The sequence below is a fragment of the Oncorhynchus gorbuscha genome, unplaced genomic scaffold (assembly GCF_021184085.1).
Source record: "Oncorhynchus gorbuscha isolate QuinsamMale2020 ecotype Even-year unplaced genomic scaffold, OgorEven_v1.0 Un_scaffold_935, whole genome shotgun sequence".
Lineage (NCBI taxonomy): Eukaryota > Metazoa > Chordata > Actinopteri > Salmoniformes > Salmonidae > Oncorhynchus > Oncorhynchus gorbuscha.
In genome coordinates, this window is record NW_025745887.1 from 171,077 (window position 1) to 192,353 (window position 21,277).

A 21,277-nucleotide genomic window follows, 5' to 3' on the forward strand; every position below is an offset into this window, starting at 1 on the left:
TGAAGGGAATGAAACTGGGCCCCTGCGATTAGCAGTGCTAATGCTAACTCCACTGCCCTCCCTCATCTCCCTCCATCGCTTCCTCCCTTCCTGTCCTGTTGTCTCAGGTCACCTGATAGGAGGCGTCTGAGGTTATCCAGTCTGTTAATCAGGCTTTAAAAAGCCCCTGTGTATTAGACAGACAGATGCACACAGTTGTTTTACTGTCCTTGTTGGGACCAAACGATGTATTCCCATTCAAATGATATGTGCCCTAAACCTAATTCTAACCTTAAAGCCAATCCTAACTGGAAACCCAATCCCTCCCTTGTGGGGGCCAGCCAAATGTCCCCAATTGTCAGAATTGTCCTTGTTTTTACTATCCTTGTAAAGGTGTCCGCGTGCTTCCCAGACGGAACACTTCAGAAGAGTTTATACATGTACTATGACAAAATTTTGGGGCTTTTCGGGCACATTTTTTTCTTAAGGCCTGTTAATTCTTACTTGAGGAAGTGTATACTGGCTACGGTGTCTCACAATGGACAAGCTGTACTATTGGCATTTTTTTCCTACTTTTTTTCAAGGGAATGTCTTTAAGGGAGTATGCAAACACACTCGTTCTGTTGGCCTAGTCGACTACAGCCATCAGCCTGCCGAACTGAAGCATGCTGACACCTTAAGGACTTCTGATACCCACATGGATAGTAAAACCCATAACACACACAACCTCAGAGAGAGGGGGCCTGGGAGGGAGGTAGCTAGCTAGTTACCCACCCCACCACCCCTCTTTCAACCCCTCAGGCCAATCCACCTCTATTTGTCTCTCTCCTTTTATCCTCTCCAAAAGAGAAGCTGCGCATTTTGGCGCCACAATGGCAACATTCATGTACATATTTAGAGCCGGGATGGGGGAAAGGGGAGGGGGAGAATGGAGGGTTTGGCTTAGTCACGAAGAGTCAGATTCCTTTGTGCAGCAGCCAAGACGAGGGTATGTTGCCTAGAAAGGCCTTCTGAAGGGGGCACCCCAACGCTGCCCAACCACATCCTCTCTCTCGTTCTGTCTGCCAACCACAAGGCCCTGTCTCTTCTTTTCTCTCTCTCTACTTTTATTTCTTTACTCTCGCTGTCGTTCGTTTCTTCTTTCTCAGTGGACATGGGTGAGGGGTTCAAATGGGCAGCTCTTGTCGTCTCTGTCTCTGCGGGGAAGGAAAGGCTGACTGAGTGTGTGGGCTTGGCATGGAGGGCCCAGTGCCACCCTGGCAGTGCCAGCCTAACCCCCCCCCCCCCCGCTGCCTCACTACTGGTCTCATTGGATGCCAGCTCCCTCACTACTGGCCTCTCATTGGATGCTAGCTTCCTCACTACTGGCCTCTCATTGGATGCCAGCTGCCTCACGACTGGTCTCTCATTGGATGCCAGCTGACTCACGACTGGTCTCTCATTGATGATGCCCCCTACGCTGCTTCCTCACTACTCTCTCATTGGATCACTCACTACTGGCCTCTCATTGGATGCCAGCTTCCTCACTACTGACCTCTCATTGGATGCCAGCTTCCTCACTACTGGCCTCTCATTGGATGCCAGCTGCCTCACTACTGGCCTCTCATTGATGATGCCTCACTACTGGCCTAGCTTCCTCACTACTGGCCTCTCATTGGATGCCAGCTTCCTCACTACTGGCCTCTCATTGGATGCCAGCTTCCTCACTACTGGCCTCATTGGATGCCAGCTTCCTCACTACTGGCCTCATTGGATGCCAGCTTCCTCACTACTGGCCTCTCATTGGATGCCAGCTTCCTCACTACTGGCCTCATTGGATGCCAGCTGCCTCACTACTGGCCTAGCTTCCTCACTACTGGCCTCTCATTGGATGCCAGCTTCCTCACTACTGGCCTCTCATTGGATGCCCTCACTACTGGCCTCTCATTGGATGCCAGCTGCCTCACTACTGGCCTCTCATTGGATGCCAGCTTCCTCACTACTGGCCTCTCATTGGATGCCAGCTGCCTCACTACTGGCCTCTCATTGGATGCCAGCTGCCTTTTTTCTTTCACTTCCTCTTTTTCAACAACTTTCCTGCTCTACTTTTTCTCGCCAGTTTCTGTTTGCTCTTTGTCAACGTTCCTTCTGTGCTCTCACTCACTCGGTCTCTCCTGTCATTCAATCCCTGTGGTTTAGTCAGTTTCCTGTCCCTCCCTCGCTACTTGTTTTTGTACTGTATAACCACTGAGTGGTCCTGGCAAGGTGCTGACCTGTGTGAGGTCAGAACTCACCACACCAGTCCACTCTCCAGCAGTCATCCGTTCAGCCCAGCAGCTCTGGAGAAAGACCCACTGTTCACCTGGTGTTTTCCTTTCTGATTGTGTGTGTGTGTGTGTGTGTGTGTGTGTGTGTGTGTGTGTGTGTGTGTGTGTGTGTGTGTGTGTGTGTGTGTGTGTGTGTGTGTGTGTGTGTGTGTGTGTGTGTGTGTGTGTGTGTGTGTGTGTGTGTGTGTGTGTGTGTGTGTGTGTGTGTTACGAATCCCTTTTGGCCCGACAGTCTAGGGGGGATGGTAATGAGACCCGTAACATAACTCATGCAATTTTGGAGGGATAGCAGGAGGAGGACAGGAAAACAAGTTCTGCATTGTGTGTCAACAGCCTCAGTCAATGGAATGCTGGGAGAAGATGAGTCTGTGCAGTTTGTCTCCTGGGTTCACTCAGTCATGCTCACTGCCTGTCCCCCACTAATGCATCATGGTGCTTGTTAATATCCTCTACTCTGAGGGGAGGTTTAGCTCTGTCAAGGGGTGTGTGTTTGAAGGACTTTGGTAAAGCCCCATCGGTGGCCTGGCAGCTCTCCCCTCTAAGATGGCTGTTTCTACAGCACAAAGACACACTACAAGACCTAAACTAACAGAGCACTTTTCTCCTAGACGTTTTGTTACATGGGAAGCCTCCTGTGACTGACATGGTTCCTCGTCTGTGTGTCTGCGTGTTGTTCCAGAATAACTCTGTGTCTCCGTCGGACAGCCTGCGTGCAGCCAGCGATAAACACCGCAGTTCCTCTGATTATAGCATGGACTCCAAGAAACGCAAGGTGGAGGAGAAGGACGCTATGAGCAGATACGTGAGTGGGAGTGCACACACATACATACACACACACACACGCACACGCACACGCACACACACACGCATACATACGCACACACACACACACACGCGCATACACACACACGCGCACACACACACACACACACACACACACACACACACACACACACACACACACACACACACACACACACACACACACACACACACACACACACACACACACACACACACACACACACACACACACACACACACACACACATACACACATACACACACACGTACACACGCGCACACACACATACACACACATACATACATGCACACATACATGCACACATACATGCACACATACATGCATACATACACGCATACATGCATACATACACACATACATACATACATACATACATACACACACATACATACACACATACATACACACACATACACACACATACACACACATACACGCGTATACACACACGTACACACGCGCACACACACACACATACATACATACACACATACACACACACATACACATACATACACGCATACATACACGCATACATACACACATACATACATACATACATACATACATACATACATACATACATACATACATACATACATACATACATACATACATACATACATACATACATACATACATACATACATACATACATACATACATACATACATACATACATACATACATACATACATACATACATACATACATACATACATACATACATACATACATACATACATACGTACATACATACATACATACATACGTACATACATACATACATACGTACATGTCTAACACTGTCTCTCAACAGGATAGCGATGGAGACAAAAGTGACGACCTGGTCGTGGATGTGTCCAATGAGGTGAGAGCAGCTGGTCCCTTGCATGTGTGTGTTTGAGTGGCCACGTATGAGTGTGTTGGTATGTTAGTGTGGTTGAGTTGCAGAGCCACATTCTACCCGGTCTCTCTGGTAGCTAGTGACTGAACACTGGTGTCTTTGTTGAGGAACCAGAGCTGACAGAGACCTTAACAGCTGTCACACCCTCACTAAGGTCACCAGGGTAACCTCCCCTAACATAAAGAAGGAAACGGAGCTGTGTGGTTGTGTGTAACATCCACTTGTGTGTGTATGTGTACCAAAGAGAACCTTTATTGTACACAGACATGCTTATACAAAGAAATGCTTTTCACAGAAACCTAGAGGGGATGGAACCCCTAGTGTGATGGAGACAGAGGAGAAACTAAGTGCATCTGTGTTTGCATGTGTCCTGGGATTGTTTGACCTTCATGTACATGTTCCAGCGTGTTTCCATTCTCTCGCTCTCTTCCTCTCACTCATCACTTTTGTCTTGTTCTCTCTCTAGGACCCAGCCACTCCCAGGGCTAGCCCCGCCCATTCTCCTCCAGAAAACGGTCTGGACAAATCACGGGCCCTAAAGAAGGACGCCCCCAACAGCCCCGCCTCCGTGGCCTCCTCCGGCAGCACGCCCTCCTCCAAAGCCAAGGACCACGCCCACGTGAGTGTGTGTGTGTGAGAAATGGGAAAGGGGGGGGGGTAGGGGAAAACAATAGACAAGGGGTGAGTGTGTGTGAGAAACGGGAAAGGGGGGGACAATAGACAAGGGGTGAGTGTGTGTGAGAAACGGGAAAGGGGGGGGGGACAATAGACAAGGGGTGAGTGTGTGTGAGAAACTGGAAAGGGGGGGGACAATAGACAAGGGGTGAGTGTGAGTGAGAAACAGGAAAAGGGGGGTAGGGGAAAACAATAGACAAGGGGTGAGTGTGTGAGAAACTGGAAAGGGGGGGGACAATAGACAAGGGGTGAGTGTGTGTGAGAAACTGGAAAGGGGGGGGGACAATAGACAAGGGGTGAGTGAGTGAGAAACAGGAAAAGGGGGGTAGGAGAAAACAATAGACAAGGGGTGAGTGTGAGTGAGAAACTGGAAAGGGGGGGGACAATAGACAAGGGGTGAGTGTGTGTGAGAAACTGGAAAGGGGGGGACAATAGACAAGGGGTGAGTGTGTGTGAGAAACTGGAAAGGGGGGGACAATAGACAAGGGGTGAGTGTGTGTGAGAAACTGGAAAAGGGGGGGGGGACAATAGACAAGGGGTGAGTGTGTGTGAGAAACTGGAAAGGGGGAGGGGACAATAGACAAGGGGTGAGTGTGTGTGAGAAACTGGAAAGGGGGGGACAATAGACGAGGGGTGAGTGTGTGTGAGAAACTGGGGGGGACAATAGACAAGGGGTGAGTGTGTGTGAGAAATGAGAAAGGGGGGGGACAATAGACAAGGGGTGAGTGTGTGTGAGAAATGGGAAAGGGGGGGGGTAGGGGGAAAACAATAGACAAGGGGTGAGTGTGAGTGGTTCATACATGGGAGGAAGTGGGGCGATTAAACTGCTGAATGAGGGTTGGGGGGCTGGAGAGGAGACGCAGTGCTCTGCTCCTTTCAATATCCTTTATGGCAGGCAGAATAAATGTTCATTGCTTTCCCAGCCCCGGATCGTAAATAAACCGGGGCAATGACAGGGAGATTGCTCTGTCTCTCTCTCTCTCTGTCTGTCTCTCTCTGTCTGTCTCTCTCTCTCTGTCTGTGTCTGTCTCTCTCTCTCTGTCTGTCTCTCTGTCTGTGTCTGTCTCTCTCTCTCTCTCTGTCCCTCTCTGTGTCTGTTTCTCTCTCTCTCTGTCCCACCCTCCATCTCTCTCTCTCCTCTCTCTGTCCCACCCTCCATCTCTCTTTCTCCCATCCCTCCTTCCCTTACCAGTCCCCATGTCAATGTGCTTAATTACTGGTCTAGTCAGGGAGCAAACTACAGAGATCTTGGCTGTGATAATGTGTTTTACTAGTCAGGACTCATGTTTAGGTCCAGGGATGTGATAATGTGTTTAACTAGTCAGGACTCATGTTTAGGTCCAGGGAGGGATGCAGATTAAAGGGAAACGAGGGTTAAAGAAGGACCACCATCTTGGATATGATAACGTGTTTTACTAGTCAGGACTCATGTTTAGGTCCAGGGAGGGATGCAGATTAAAGGGAAACGAGGGTTAAAGAAGGACCACCATCTTGGATATGATAACGTGTTTTACTAGTCAGGACTCATGTTTAGGTCCAGGGAGGGATGCAGATTAAAGGGAAACTAGGGTTAAAGAAGGACCACCATCTTGGATGTTAGGGCTCTGACAGGCCAGTCTTTAATAGAGGTGTATGTGGCCCCACAGGGTTCTAATGAACTGGCACTAGTCGATTGGATTATGTTCAGCTCAACACTCAAATTGTCACTGGAGTTTTGGGGCAAGCGGTTCAGTTATTTTAGGATTTGGTCGTTGGTTTCTGTTTGTCCCTCTCGCCCCCTGTCTCTCAATACATGTTCTATTTGTCTCTCTCTCCCTGTCTCTCTCTCCCTGTCTCTCTCTCCCTGTCTCTCTCTCCCTGTCTCTCTCTCCCTGTCTCTCTCTCCCTGTCTCTCTCTCCCTGTCTCTCTCTCCCTGTCTCTCTCTCCCTGTCTCTCTCTCCCTGTCTCTCTCTCCCTGTCTCTCTCTCCCTGTCTCTCTCATACATTATTGGTATTTTTTTCATTGTCTTTATTTCCCTGTCTCTTGGTAGCTGCTTGGGTGGGGTTGATTTTGCAAGTTGATTTCAGTTTGTTTTTTTCATTGTCTTTATTTCCCATCTTGGTTGTTGGGGGGGGTGCAAGTTGATTTCAGTTTGTTGGGGGGTGCCAGGTTTCATCTTGTTGGGGGGATGCAAGTTGATTTCAGTTTGTTTGGGGGGGGGGGTGCCAGTTGATTTCATCTTGTTGGGGGATACAAGTTGATTTCAGTTTGTTTGGGGGTGCCAGTTGATTTCAGTTTGTTTGGGGGGTGCCAGTTGATTTCAGTTTGTTGGAGGGGGGGGGGGGGGGTGCCAGTTGATTTCAGTTTGTTTGGGGGTGCCAGTTGGTTTTATCTTGTTGGGGGGTGCCAGTTGATTTCAGTTTGTTTTGGGGGTGCCAGTTGGTTTCATCTTGTTGGTGGGGGATCAAGTTGATTTCAGTTTGTTTGGGGGGGTGCCAGTTGGTTTCAGTTTGTTTGGGGGGAGTGGGGGGTGCCAGTTGATTTCAGTTTGTTTGGGGGTGCCAGTTGATTTCATCTTGTTGGGGGGTGCCAGTTGATTTCAGTTTGTTTGGGGGGGTGCCAGTTGATTTCAGTTTGTTTGGGGGTGCCAGTTGATTTCATCTTGTTGGGGGGTGCCAGTTGATTTCAGTTTGTTTGGGGGGTGCCAGTTGATTTCAGTTTGTTTGGGGGGGGGTGGGGGGTGCCAGTTGATTTCAGTTTGTTTGGGGGTGCCAGTTGATTTCAGTTTGTTTGGGGGGGGGGGGTGCCAGTTGATTTCAGTTTGTTTGGGGGTGCCAGTTGATTTCAGTTTGTTCAGTTGGGTGGGGGGTGCCAGTGATCTGGTTGGGTCATTTCATCTGGTTTGGGTTTGGTTGGGTGGGTGGGTGCCAGTTGATTTCATCTGTTTGGGTGGGTGGGTTGCCTGCGATCTGGTTGGGGGGTGCCAGTTGATCTGGTTGGGTGGGTGGTTTCATCTGGTTGGGTGGGTGGGTGCCAGTTGATCTGGTTGGGTGGGTGGGTTGGCGATCTGGTTGGGTGGGTTGCCAGTTGATCTGGTTGGGTGGGTGGGTTGCCATCTGGTTGGGTGGGTGGGTTGATCTGGTTGGTGGGTGGGTTGCCAGTTGATCTGGTTGGGTGGGTGGGTTGCCAGGATCTGGTTGGGTGGGTGGGTTGCCAGCGATCTGGTTGGGTGGGTGGGTTGCCAGCGATCTGGTTGGGTGGGTGGGTTGCCTGCGATCTGGTTGGGTGGGTGGCCAGCGATCTGGTTGGGTGGGTGGGTTGCCTGCGATCTGGTTGGGTGGGTGGGTTGCCAGCGATCTGGTTGGGTGGGTGGGTTGCCAGTGATCTGGTTGGGTGGGTGGGTTGCCAGTGATCTGGTTGGGTGGGTGGGTTGCCAGTGATCTGGTTGGGTGGGTGGGTTGCCAGCGATCTGGTTGGGTGGGTGGGGGTTCTATTGCTTTGTGATTGACATCATTTAGAATTACAATGGAACATGCTGGAATAAAGCAACATTAATCACACCAAGTCTCTCTGTCAGAATGATAAATCATCCACGCCGGGCCTGAAGTCTAACACCCCCACACCTCGTAACGATGCCCCCACACCAGGCACCAGCACCACCCCTGGTCTACGGCCCATCATGGGCAAGCCCTCGGGCATGGAGGCACTGGGTAAGTCCTCACACACACACTCATACCCACATGTATACAAACACAGTCGCCCGCTAACCACAAATAGATTAACATGAAAATAACTTCCTTGTAGCTCTGCCCATTTGCCTATGACAGAATCAGTTGTTCTTACGGTCTCTCTCCTCCCTCTCTCCAGCTGCTCCAGCCCTGCGTACCCCTTTGTCCATAGCTGGCTCCTACGCCACGCCCTTCGCCATGATGGGCCACCATGAGATGAACGGCTCCCTGACCAGCCCCGGGGTCTACGCCGGCCTCCACATCTCCCCCCAGATGAGCGTGGCCGCTGCTGCGTACGGACGCTCGCCCATGGTACGCTCCCCTAAAACTCCCCCTTCACCTCACATACTCACATTCAGCCTCTCTTCCCTATACACCGTTACTAACACAACAGTCACACAGGATACAGTTACTAATACGACACAGGCTACAGTTACTAACACAACAGTCACACAGGATACAGTTACTAACACAACAGTCACACAGGATACAGTTACTAACACAACAGTCACACAGGATACAGTTACTAATACGACACAGTCACACAGAATACAGTTACTAATACGACACAGGCTACAGTTACTAACACAACAGTCACACAGGATACAGTTACTAACACAACAGTCACACAGGATACAGTTACTAACACAACAGTCACACAGGATACAGTTACTAACACAACAGTCACACAGGCTACAGTTACTAACACGAAACAGTCACACAGGATACAGTTACTAACACAACAGTCACACAGGCTACAGTTACTAATACAACACAGTCACACAGGCTACAGTTACTAATACGACACAGTCACACAGGCTACAGTTACTAACACGACAGTCACACAGGCTACAGTTACTAATACGACACAGTCACACAGGCTACAGTTACTAATACAACACAGGCTACAGTTACTAATACAACACAATCACACAGGCTACAGTTACTAATACGACACAGTCACACAGGCTACAGTTACTAATACGACACAGTCACACAGGCTACAGTTACTAATACGACACAGTCACAGGCTACAGTTACTAATACGACACAGTCACACAGGCTACAGTTACTAATATGATACAGTCACACAGGCTACAGTTACTAATATGACACAGTCACACAGGCTACAGTTACTAATACGACACAGGCTACAGTTACTAATACAACACAGGCTACAGTTACTAATACGACACAGTCACACAGGCTACATTTACTAATACAACACAGGTTACAGTTACTAATACGACACAGGCTACAGTTACTAATACGACACAGTCACACAGGCTACAGTTACTAATACGACACAGTCACACAGGCTACAGTTACTAATACGATACAGGCTACAGTTACTAATACAACACAGGCTACAGTTACTAATACAACACAGGCTACAGTTACTAATACGACACAGGCTACAGTTACTAATACGACACAGGCTACAGTTACTAATACAACACAGGCTACAGTTACTAATACAACACAGGCTACAGTTACTAATACAACACAGGCTACAGTTACTAATACAACACAGGCTACAGTTACTAATACAACACAGGCTACAGTTACTAATACAACACAGGCTACAGTTACTAATACAACACAGGCTACAGTTACTAATACAACACAGGCTACAGTTACTAATACAACACAGGCTACAGTTACTAATACAACACAGGCTACAGTTACTAATACAACACAGGCTACAGTTACTAATACAACACAGGCTACAGTTACTAATACAACACAGGCTACAGTTACTAATACAGGCTACACACAACACAGGCTACAGTTACTAATACAACACAGGCTACAGTTACTAATACAACACAGGCTACAGTTACTAATACGACACACACAGGCTACAGTTACTAATACAACACAGGCTACAGTTACTACAGGCTACAGTTATACAACACAGGCTACAGTTACTAATACAACACAGGCTACAGTTACTAATACAACACAGGCTACAGTTACTAATACGACACAGTCACACAGGCTACAGTTACTAATACAACACAGGCTACAGTTACTAATACGATACAGGCTACAGTTACTAATACGATACAGGCTACAGTTACTAATACAACACAGGCTACAGTTACTAATACAACACAGGCTACAGTTACTAATACAACACAGGCTACAGTTACTAATACAACACAGGCTACAGTTACTAATACAACACAGGCTACAGTTACTAATACACAGGCTACAGTTACTAATAACACAGGCTACAGTTACTAATACACAGGCTACAGTTACTAATACAACACAGGCTACAGTTACTAATACAACACAGGCTACAGTTACTAATACAACACAGGCTACAGTTACTAATACAACACAGGCTACAGTTACTAATACAACACAGGCTACAGTTACTAATACAACACAGGCTACAGTTACTAATACAACACAGGCTACAGTTACTAATACAACACAGGCTACAGTTACTAATACAACACAGGCTACAGTTACTAATACAACACAGGCTACAGTTACTAATACAACACAGGCTACAGTTACTAATACAACACAGGCTACAGTTACTAATACAACACAGGCTACAGTTACTAATACAACACAGGCTACAGTTACTAATACAACACAGGCTACAGTTACTAATACAACACAGGCTACAGTTACTAATACAACACAGGCTACAGTTACTAATACAACACAGGCTACAGTTACTACAGGCTACAGTTACTAATACAACACAGGCTACAGTTACTAATACAACACAGGCTACAGTTACTAATACAACACAGGCTACAGTTACTAATACAACACAGGTTACAGTTACTAATACAACACAGGAAGAGAAAGAAAAGGTGTTCACTCAAACACACACATGCAAACGTACATCAGACTCACGTCTCACTATATATTACATGTCTCCGCAGCGCCACCGTTGAGTTGGCCAACACGGCTGTCGGCTGAAAGACTTATGCTAATATGACTAGCAGCCAATTTACAATGAATTTCCTATTTCAATAGTTCACTTTTTCAATATTTCTTTAGAAATACATAAATAATTTCTCTCCTCTGTGTAAATTGTTAGCTAACTCCAAGGTTTCTATTGCCTAACTCCACTGCTTTGATGTGTGGTGCTACAAGGGAGGGGAATAACAACTCTGTCAAAACACTTGTGTGTGTGTGAATCTCCCAGGCTCTCATTAGCATTAGCATCTCCCCTTTTACACCGTTACCACAAACCTGGGTGAAGGAATGTAGAATCCACAGCACTGTATGAAATGACAGTCAGAATTCCTCTTGTGTCCCACATACTCATAACTGGTTCAATACGGACCGCGGGTTTCTACTAGTACTACTGAACTAGGTCAGGCTTCGACCCCTGGTATCGTTTAATTAAGCAATAAGAGCCAAGAGGGTGTGGTATGTGGCCAATATACCACGACTTGGGCTGTTCTCATGAACGACGCAATGCGTAGTGCCTGAACACAGCCCTTAGCCGCGGTATATTGGCCATATATCACAAACCCCAGAGGTGCCTTATTGCTATTATAAACTGGTTACCAACATAATTAGAGCAGTAAAAACATGTGTTGTCATAACTGTTGTATACGGTCTGAACCGCCTAGTTTATAAATGTAAACCAGGCCTGGAAAAATACCTAGAATTGCAGGAAATGAGCTTTAAAACAGCAACAAAAATCTCTGTCCAATGCAACGTGTATAGAATTGCGAACAATGTAACTTAAAACTACAAAACTACCTCTCTGCCAACAAGATGTGTGTGAACTGTTTTGGGTGGCATTGGGTTGTGAGGTGGGGGTTTTTCCACGTAGGACATTTATGTGATCGGACCTTCTGAAATGGTACTAGAGTAACCCTGTCTTATTTGACACTACAGAGGCAGTGATGCTACGTTTCCTGTTTGGACATGTTGGCTGCATGGATAGGCTTTCCACTGTTTGTTCATGTTAACATGCTGTCTGTTTTCCCAGGCGGGGTTTGACCCTCACTCCCACATGAGACCAGGCCTGCAAGCCAGTCTCACATCCATCTCTGGAGGGAAACCGTAAGTCTCCAAACCCACTCTTTGTTTAAACTGTTAATCACGAGAGCCTGACAATCACAGGTCAAGTCCAACATTTTGGTTCCATGTTTCATTTAGTCTCAAAACAACTGCCCTTTCTCCCCACGGTAGTGCCTACTCCTTCCATGTTTCATTTAGTCTCAAAACAACTGCCCTTTCTCCCCACGGTAGTCTACTCCTTCCATGTTTCATTTAGTCTCAAAACAACTGCTTTCTCCCCACGGTAGTGCCTACGGTCCTTCCATGTTTCATTTAGTCTCAAAACAACTGCCCTTTCTCCCCCCATTTAGTCTCAAAACGGTAGTGCCTACTCCTTCCATGTTTCATTTAGTCTCAAAACAACTGCCCTTTCTCCCCACGGTAGTGCCTACTCCTTCCATGTTTCATTTAGTCTCAAAACAACTGCTCTTTCTCATTTAGTCTTTCATGTTTCATTTAGTCTCAAAACAACTGCCCTTTCTCCCCACGGTAGTGCCTACTCCTTCCATGTTTCATTTAGTCTCAAAACAACTGCCCTTTCTCCCCACGGTAGTGCCTACTCCTTCCATGTTTCATTTAGTCTCAAAACAACTGCCCTTTCTCCCCACGGTAGTGCCTACTCCTTTCATGTTTCATTTAGTCTCAAAACAACTGCCCTTTCTCCCCACGGTAGTGCCTACTCCTTCCATGTTTCATTTAGTCTCAAAACAACTGCCCTTTCTCCCCACGGTAGTGCCTACTCCTTTCATGTTTCATTTAGTCTCAAAACAACTGCCCTTTCTCCCCACGGTAGTGCCTACTCCTTTCATGTTTCATTTAGTCTCAAAACAACTGCCCTTTCTCCCCACGGTAGTGCCTACTCCTTTCATGTTTCATTTAGTCTCAAAACAACTGCCCTTTCTCCCCACGGTAGTGCCTACTCCTTTCATGTGAGCGCCGACGGCCAGATGCAGCCGGTGCCCTTTCCCCCGGACGCTCTCATAGGCCCGGGCATCCCACGCCACGCTCGCCAGATCAACACGCTGAGCCACGGCGAGGTGGTGTGTGCCGTCACCATCAGCAACCCCACGCGCCACGTCTACACCGGTGGCAAGGGCTGCGTTAAGATCTGGGACATCAGCCAGCCGGGCAGCAAGAGTCCCGTGTCCCAACTGGACTGCCTGGTAAGGAGCCGTTAGCGTTTGGACGCACCTACTCATTCAAGGGTTTTTCTTTTTTTGGTTACTACATGATTCCATATGTGTTATTTCATAATGTTGATGTCTTCACTATTATTCTACAATGTAGAAAATAGTCCAAATAAAGAAGACCCCTGTCATGAGTAGGTGTGTCCAGACTTTTGACTGGTGCTGTTTCAACTGGATGACTGTCACTGGATAAAGCCATCTGCTGAATGATCATATCATTGTTATAATGGTGTAAGGCATAACTACAGACAATGTGGGACGAAGGCTATAACTTAGGTTGGCTGGGCTGTGTGCTAGCTAACAGGATAGCCATGCTGAACTAGCTAGCCTTGTATCTGAGATGATACTGTGACGGTTATCATTAGACATGGACTGAGATATCAAGCCCACTGATGGGCACAGAGGATGCTCTTCATAGGCCTGATGTATAACCAGGGATTTTCTCTGTGCTTGAATTAGACCATTTTCCTGTCCTGCTAAGCATTCAAAATGTTTCGTACTGTATGTATGGCGTAGAAAGTACGTTATTTTCATTAGGAATATAGTGGAGTAGAAAATATAAATAGTAAAGTACAGATGCCCCCAAAAAACAACTTAAGTAGTACTTCAAAGTATTTCTTACTTAAGTACTTTATACCGCTACCTTCAGCCCTCTGAACCCCCACATCCACCCTCTGAACCCCACATTCAGCACTCTGAACCCCCACATCCACCCTCTGAACCAGCCCTCTGAACCCCACATCCAGCCCTCTGAAACACACATCCACCCTCTGAACCGCACATCCACCCTCTGAACCGCACATCCACCCTCTGAACCACACATCCACCCTCTGAACCCCACATCCACCCTCTGAACCGCACATCAGCCCTCTGAACCCCACATCCAGCCCTCTGAACCCCACATCCACCCTCTGAACCCCACATCAACCCTCTGAACCAACCCTCTGAACCCCACATCAACCCTCTGAACCCCACATCCAGCCCTCTGAACCCCACATCCAGCCCTCTGAACCCCACATCCACCCTCTGAACCCCACATCAACCCTCTGAACCCCACATCCAGCCCTCTGAACCCCACATCCAGCCCTCTGAACCCCACATCAACCCTCTGAACCCCACATCCACCCTCTGAACCCCACATCAACCCTCTGAACCAACCCTCTGAACCAACCCTCTGAACCCCCACATCAACCCTCTGAACCCCACATCCACCCTCTGAACCCCACATCCACCCTCTGAACCCCACATCAACCCTCTGAACCAACCCTCTGAACCCCCACATCAACCCTCTGAACCCCCACATCAACCCTCTGAACCCCACATCCACCCTCTGAACCCCACATCCACCCTCTGAACCCCACATCCACCCTCTGAACCCCACATCCACCCTCTGAACCCCACATCAACCCTCTGAACCAACCCTCTGAACCCCACATCCACCCTCTGAACCCCACATCAACCCTCTGAACCAACCCTCTGAACCCCCACATCAACCCTCTGAACCCCACATCCACCCTCTGAACCCCACATCCACCCTCTGAACCGCACATCCACCCTCTGAACCCCACATCAACCCTCTGAACCCCACATCCAGCCCTCTGAACCCCACATCCACCCTCTGAACCAAACCTCTGAACCCCACATCAACCCTCTGAACCCCACATCCACCCTCTGAACCCCACATCCACCCTCTGAACCAAACCTCTGAACCCCACATCAACCCTCTGAACCCCCACATCCACCCTCTGAACCCCACATCAACCCTCTGAACCCCACATCCAGCCCTCTGAACCCCACATCCAGCCCTCTGAACCCCACATCCAGCCCTCTGAACCCCACATCAACCCTCTGAACCCCACATCCAGCCCTCTGAACCCCACATCAACCCTCTGAACCCCACATCCAGCCCTCTGAACCCCACATCCAGCCCTCTGAACCCCACATCAACCCTCTGAACCCCACATCAACCCTCTGAACCCCACATCCAGCCCTCTGAACCCCACATCCAGCCCTCTGAACCCCACATCCAGCCCTCTGAACCCCACATCAACCCTCTGAACCCCACATCAACCCTCTGAACCCCACATCCACCCTCTGAACCAGCCCTCTGAACCCCACATCCACCCTCTGAACCAACCCTCTGAACCCCACATCCAGCCCTCTGAACCCCACATCCAGCCCTCTGAACCCCACATCCAGCCCTCTGAACCCCACATCCAGCCCTCTGAACCCCACATCCACCCTCTGAACCAGCCCTCTGAACCCCACATCCACCCTCTGAACCAACCCTCTGAACCCCACATCCAGCCCTCTGAACCCCACATCCAGCCCTCTGAACCCCACATCCAGCCCTCTGAACCCCACATCCAGCCCTCTGAACCCCACATCCAGCCCTCTGAACCCCACATCAACCCTCTGAACCCCACATCCAGCCCTCTGAACCCCACATCCAGCCCTCTGAACCCCACATCCAGCCCTCTGAACCCCCACATCCACCCTCTGAACCAACCCTCTGAACCCCACATCCAGCCCTCTGAACCCCACATCCAGCCCTCTGAACCCCACATCCAGCCCTCTGAACCTCACATCCACCCTCTCCCTCCATCTGCTCTTGTGAATGTAATAATTCAAGGCACAGCGTCTTGTTCGTCGGCCCTGTGTGTGACGTTTTTGAAAAAGACCTAAAGTAATGATCTTCTGATCGTCCTGCCCCCGTTTGCCATTACCCACCCCATTAGTCATTCTCCCATCCTCCCCATTCATCAGTTTGATACTGTCTCCTGGCCACTTTGGAGAGGGGGAAGGAGCAGAGGGAGAGTGCTGGCTTTGTGACCAGGTCTTATATAGTCATCAGCAAGCTGTTTAATTCACCTGAGAACCCCGTCCCTCTATTGATCTGTCATTCACATCAGCCGCCTCATGGACCCAGTCCAGCTAACACTCTTCTGCCCTTGTTAAAGCTGAAAATGAGTCTCGCTCCACACACCACAGTCGAGGGAAGCCCTACTCAAACCCACTCTGATGCTTTTATCCCCACACCTGCTTCCAAAGGCACATCTGAGCCGTCTTTGTTGCAGGTGCATTTTAATAGTTGAATAAGATGAGAAAAAATAAGAAACCTGCACACTGCTCTCGCTGGGGCCACGGCTCTCTCTCGCTATGACTGCGGCTCTCTCTCGCTATGACTGCGGCTCTCTCTCGCTAGGGCCACGGCTCTCGCCAGGGCCACGGCTCTCGCCGGGGCCGTGGCTCTCGCTGGGGCCGCGGCTCTCGCTGGGGCCACCCACATCCTCTCTGCTCCACCCACATCCGTTCAATTCATCCAATGGGGTTGGAGTCGCCACACTTGCTTTTAAATCTAATCACATTTTATTGGTCTCATACAATATTTCTCAGATGTTATTGCGGGTGTAGTGAAATGGCTGTGTTCCTAGCTCCAACAGTATAGCAATATTTAGCAATACATTTGTGTGTCTCACAATACCTGCTATTATCACGATAACTGGCTGAAGCCCAAATGTTAACTGGCTCCCTCTCTGTCTCCAGAACAGGGACAACTACATCCGCTCCTGTAAGCTCCTCCCAGATGGCCGCACCCTGATTGTGGGCGGTGAGGCCAGCACGCTGACCATCTGGGACCTGGCCTCTCCGACGCCACGTATCAAGGCGGAGCTCACCTCCTCGGCCCCCGCCTGCTACGCACTGGCCATCTCCCCCGACGCCAAAGTCTGCTTCTCCTGCTGCAGTGATGGGAACATCGCCGTCTGGGACCTGCACAACCAGACCCTGGTCAGGTGAGTGATCCATCTGACGAGAGGAGAGGACTGGTTGGGGCTGGGAGGGATGTACTACTGCCCATGTGATTTTAGCAGTAATGGAGTAGCAATAATGATTGGAGTGGGATTACATTGACATGTCCACAGTGTGAGTGGAATCACTTGGCTAAGTCCATGGTGTTTACTGGGTGTTGTAGGCAGTTCCAGGGCCACACGGACGGCGCCAGCTGTATCGACATCTCCCACGACGGGACCAAGCTGTGGACCGGAGGTCTGGACAACACCGTCCGCTCATGGGACCTGAGGGAGGGACGCCAGCTCCAGCAGCATGACTTCACCTCCCAGGTACGCTCGTATTTATGTTTACGCACGCACGCACGCACGCACGCACGCACACACACACACACACACACACACACACAGGGGATACAACGGTACAGTGGCCCCACCGTTCGGTACGGTTTCGGGATATTTACATTTAAGTAAAAAAATAAACACATCACCCTTTAAACCCTTGAAATGAACTATTTTATTTATCCTGAAACGTTCCATTCAGAAAAATGTCAACATGACTGACTGCCTGGTTTCTGTCTCTACTCTCTGACAGCAAGGGGAGAACACAATGAAAAGTGCTTCTTCACTTTGACAAGCTGTAGGTGCTTTGCCAATGTGGGGCCCAAACCCATCAGCTTCACGGATGTTCACTGTGTTTTGTGCGTTATCTGTAGGTGCTTTGCCAATGTGGGGCCCAAACCCATCAGCTTCACGGATGTTCACTATGTTTTGTGCGTTATCTGTAGGTGCTTTGCCAATGTGGGGCCCAAACCCATCAGCTTCACGGATGTTCACTATGTTTTGTGCGTTATCTGTAGGTGCTTTGCCAATTTGGGGCCCAAACCCATCAGCTTCACGGATGTTCACTAAGTTTTGTGCGTTATCTGTAGGTGGATGTGGGGCCCAAACCCATCAGCTTCACGGATGTTCACTGTGTTTTGTGCGTTATCTGTAGGTGCTTTGCCAATGTGGGGCCCAAACCCATCAGCTTCACGGATGTTCACTGTGTTTTGTGCGTTATCTGTAGGTGCTTTGCCAATGTGGGGCCCAAACCCATCAGCTTCACGGATGTTCACTGTGTTTTGTGCGTTATCTGTAGGTGCTTTGCCAATGTGGGGCCCAAACCCATCAGCTTCACGGATGTTCACTATGTTTTGTGCGTTATCTGTAGGTGCTTTGCCAATGTGGGGCCCAAACCCATCAGCTTCACGGATGTTCATGTTTTTCGTTATCTGTAGGTGCTTTGTTTTGGGGCCCAAACCCATCAGCTTCACGGATGTTCATCGTTATCTGTAGGTGCTTTGCCAATGTGGGGCCCAAACCCATCAGCTTCACGGATGTTCACTGTGTTTTGTGCGTTATCTGTAGGTGCTTTGCCAATGTGGGGCCCAAACCCATCAGCTTCACGGATGTTCACTGTGTTTTGTGCGTTATCTGTAGGTGCTTTGCCAATGTGGGGCCCAAACCCATCAGCTTCACGGATGTTCACTATGTTTTGTGCGTTATCTGTAGGTGCTTTGCCAATGTGGGGCCCAAACCCATCAGCTTCACGGATGTTCACTGTGTTTTGTGCGTTATCTGTAGGTGCTTTGCCAATGTGGGGCCCAAACCCATCAGCTTCACGGATGTTCACTATGTTTTGTGCGTTATCTGTAGGTGCTTTGCCAATGTGGGGCCCAAACCCATCAGCTTCACGGATGTTCACTGTGTTTTGTGCGTTATCTGTAGGTGCTTTGCCAATGTGGGGCCCAAACCCATCAGCTTCACGGATGTTCACTATGTTTTGTGCGTTATCTGTAGGTGCTTTGCCAATGTGGGGCCCAAACCCATCAGCTTCACGGATGTTCACTGTGTTTTGTGCGTTATCTGTAGGTGCTTTGCCAATGTGGGGCCCAAACCCATCAGCTTCACGGATGTTCACTGTGTTTTGTGCGTTATCTGTAGTGGCTGGGGTTGTGATATTTGGTCTCTCTAGCTTCCACTCAGTCACAGCATTCATTAATTCTAGGGCTAAGTGTGCGCTTGTATGACTCATACATGGGCCGAGTCTGCAACACATAGATCTGCCAGACCAGTACATAGTGAACCGTCAGGGCCGAGTCTGCAACACATAGATCTGCCAGACCAGTACATAGTGAACCGTCAGGGCCGAGTCTGCAACACATAGATCTCCCAGACCAGTACTGCCAACCAGATCTCCCAGACCATAGTGAACCGTCAGGGCCAGACCAGTCTGCAACACATAGATCTCCCAGACCAGTACATAGTGAACTGTCAGGGCCGAGTCTGCAACACATAGATCTCCCAGACCAGTACATAGTGAACCGTCAGGGCCGAGTCTGCAACACATAGATCTCCCAGACCAGTACATAGTGAACCGTCAGATCTCCCAGACCAGGGCCGAGTCTGCAACACATAGATCTCCCAGACCAGTACATAGTGAACCGTCAGGGCCGAGTCTGCAACACATAGATCTCCCAGACCAGTACATAGTGAACCGTAGTGAACCATAGATCTCCCAGACCAGTACATAGTGAACCGTCAGGGCCGAGTCTGCAACACATAGATCTCCCAGACCAGTACATAGTGAACCGTCAGGTAGCTTTGACGCCGGTGTCTCTTCAGATGTGCGTCTCTCTGTCTCTCCATTGTCACATTGGGAGCTGAGAGAATATTTGTTTTTAGTTTCCTCTCTCTTCATGGGGCCCCTTTAGGGAGGTTTCCTACTGAGATGTCAGTGCAAATCATCCATTGGTTGTTTAAGGGGGAGTGGGTTGCTGTCACTGCGGTTGCCACATTTTGAGACATTACTGTGGAGTAAAGTCTGTCAGCCCTCAGGAGCCCCTTAATGACCACAAGCTGTCTGGTTCTGCGGATCTGAATGTACAACGTGCCTGTAGTCTGCAGCGCAATGAGCACGTGTTGGAAATGACAGGAAAATGACAGGCGTATCGTAATTCTGCGGTTCACGTGTGCATATTAAACCGTAGGGGGTGTACTGAACGGGTCGACAACATACCGTTGCTGTGTACTGTTGCAACACACACACACACACACACACACACACACACACACACACACACACACACACACACACACACACACACACACACACACACACACACACACACACTCTTTTTGCCCTTGTTCACCCCCACCTCCCGTCTCCTCCCAGATCTTCTCTCTAGGCTACTGCCCCACAGGGGAGTGGCTGGCAGTGGGCATGGAGAGCAGCAACGTGGAGGTTCTCCATCACACCAAGCCGGACAAGTACCAGCTCCACCTGCATGAGAGCTGCGTCCTCTCGCTGAAGTTCGCCTACTGTGGTAAGAAACATGTCCAGGGTGCTAGAAGTCATTTATAACCTGTATTTATGTAGTTCAAGTGTAGAAACCTTTTTTCTCAAGGAATTGAACCACGTTGTTTAGTTGGTACTTCCACTGTACCAACCAGTAATACCAACTGCCCCACATCAGTTGTATTGGGTTAGCTACTAAATCTTAAACCATGTGGACCGTGCAGGCCTGTCCTGCTTGGTGAGGGCAACCTGGACTCTGAGCTCATGTATCATGTCCTGTGTTTAAAGGTAAATGGTTTGTGAGCACGGGGAAGGACAACCTCTTGAATGCCTGGAGGACTCCATACGGTGCCAGTATATTCCAGGTACTCCAATCAATAACACACACATGAATAAACACACTCTCAAACATGCATAGATGCTCACAATCCTGGGACATGACCAGCAGCATGGAAACCCCAGATACCACTGTCAGATGTAATCTGGAAATCAGAAGCCAACAAATCAAATGTA

General features: G+C 49.0%; 2 protein-coding genes across 11 annotated transcripts in view; both read left to right on the forward strand.

Annotated features, from left to right (window-relative positions):
* The window catches only part of LOC124020840 (transducin-like enhancer protein 3-B), a gene marked incomplete at its 3' end in the record, with an annotated part of 55,238 nt that extends 34,109 nt beyond the window's left edge, over positions 1–21,129 (forward strand). For all 9 annotated transcript variants that reach the window (XM_046336126.1, XM_046336123.1, XM_046336127.1 and 6 more), the window contains 11 exon segments: positions 2,965–3,087; positions 3,932–3,982; positions 4,485–4,637; positions 8,252–8,384; positions 8,542–8,714; positions 12,379–12,452; positions 13,363–13,612; positions 17,183–17,430; positions 17,610–17,757; positions 20,642–20,792; positions 21,053–21,129. In XM_046336126.1, the coding sequence (XP_046192082.1) occupies positions 2,965–3,087; positions 3,932–3,982; positions 4,485–4,637; positions 8,252–8,384; positions 8,542–8,714; positions 12,379–12,452; positions 13,363–13,612; positions 17,183–17,430; positions 17,610–17,757; positions 20,642–20,792; positions 21,053–21,129 (1,581 nt within the window).
* Positions 17,784–19,639, forward strand: LOC124020841. Of its 2 annotated transcripts, none has more exons than XM_046336133.1 (2): positions 17,784–18,356; positions 18,763–19,639. In XM_046336133.1, the coding sequence occupies exons 1-2, from the start codon at positions 18,080–18,082 to the stop codon at positions 19,494–19,496; spliced, it is 1,011 nt and encodes a 336-aa protein (XP_046192089.1). In that variant the 5' UTR covers positions 17,784–18,079; the 3' UTR covers positions 19,497–19,639. The 2 variants fall into 2 exon arrangements, 1 of the variants encoding a protein (XP_046192089.1); XR_006836158.1 differs by lacking the exon at positions 17,784–18,356 and adding an exon at positions 18,371–18,421.
* Positions 21,130–21,277: the final 148 nt, after the last annotated feature.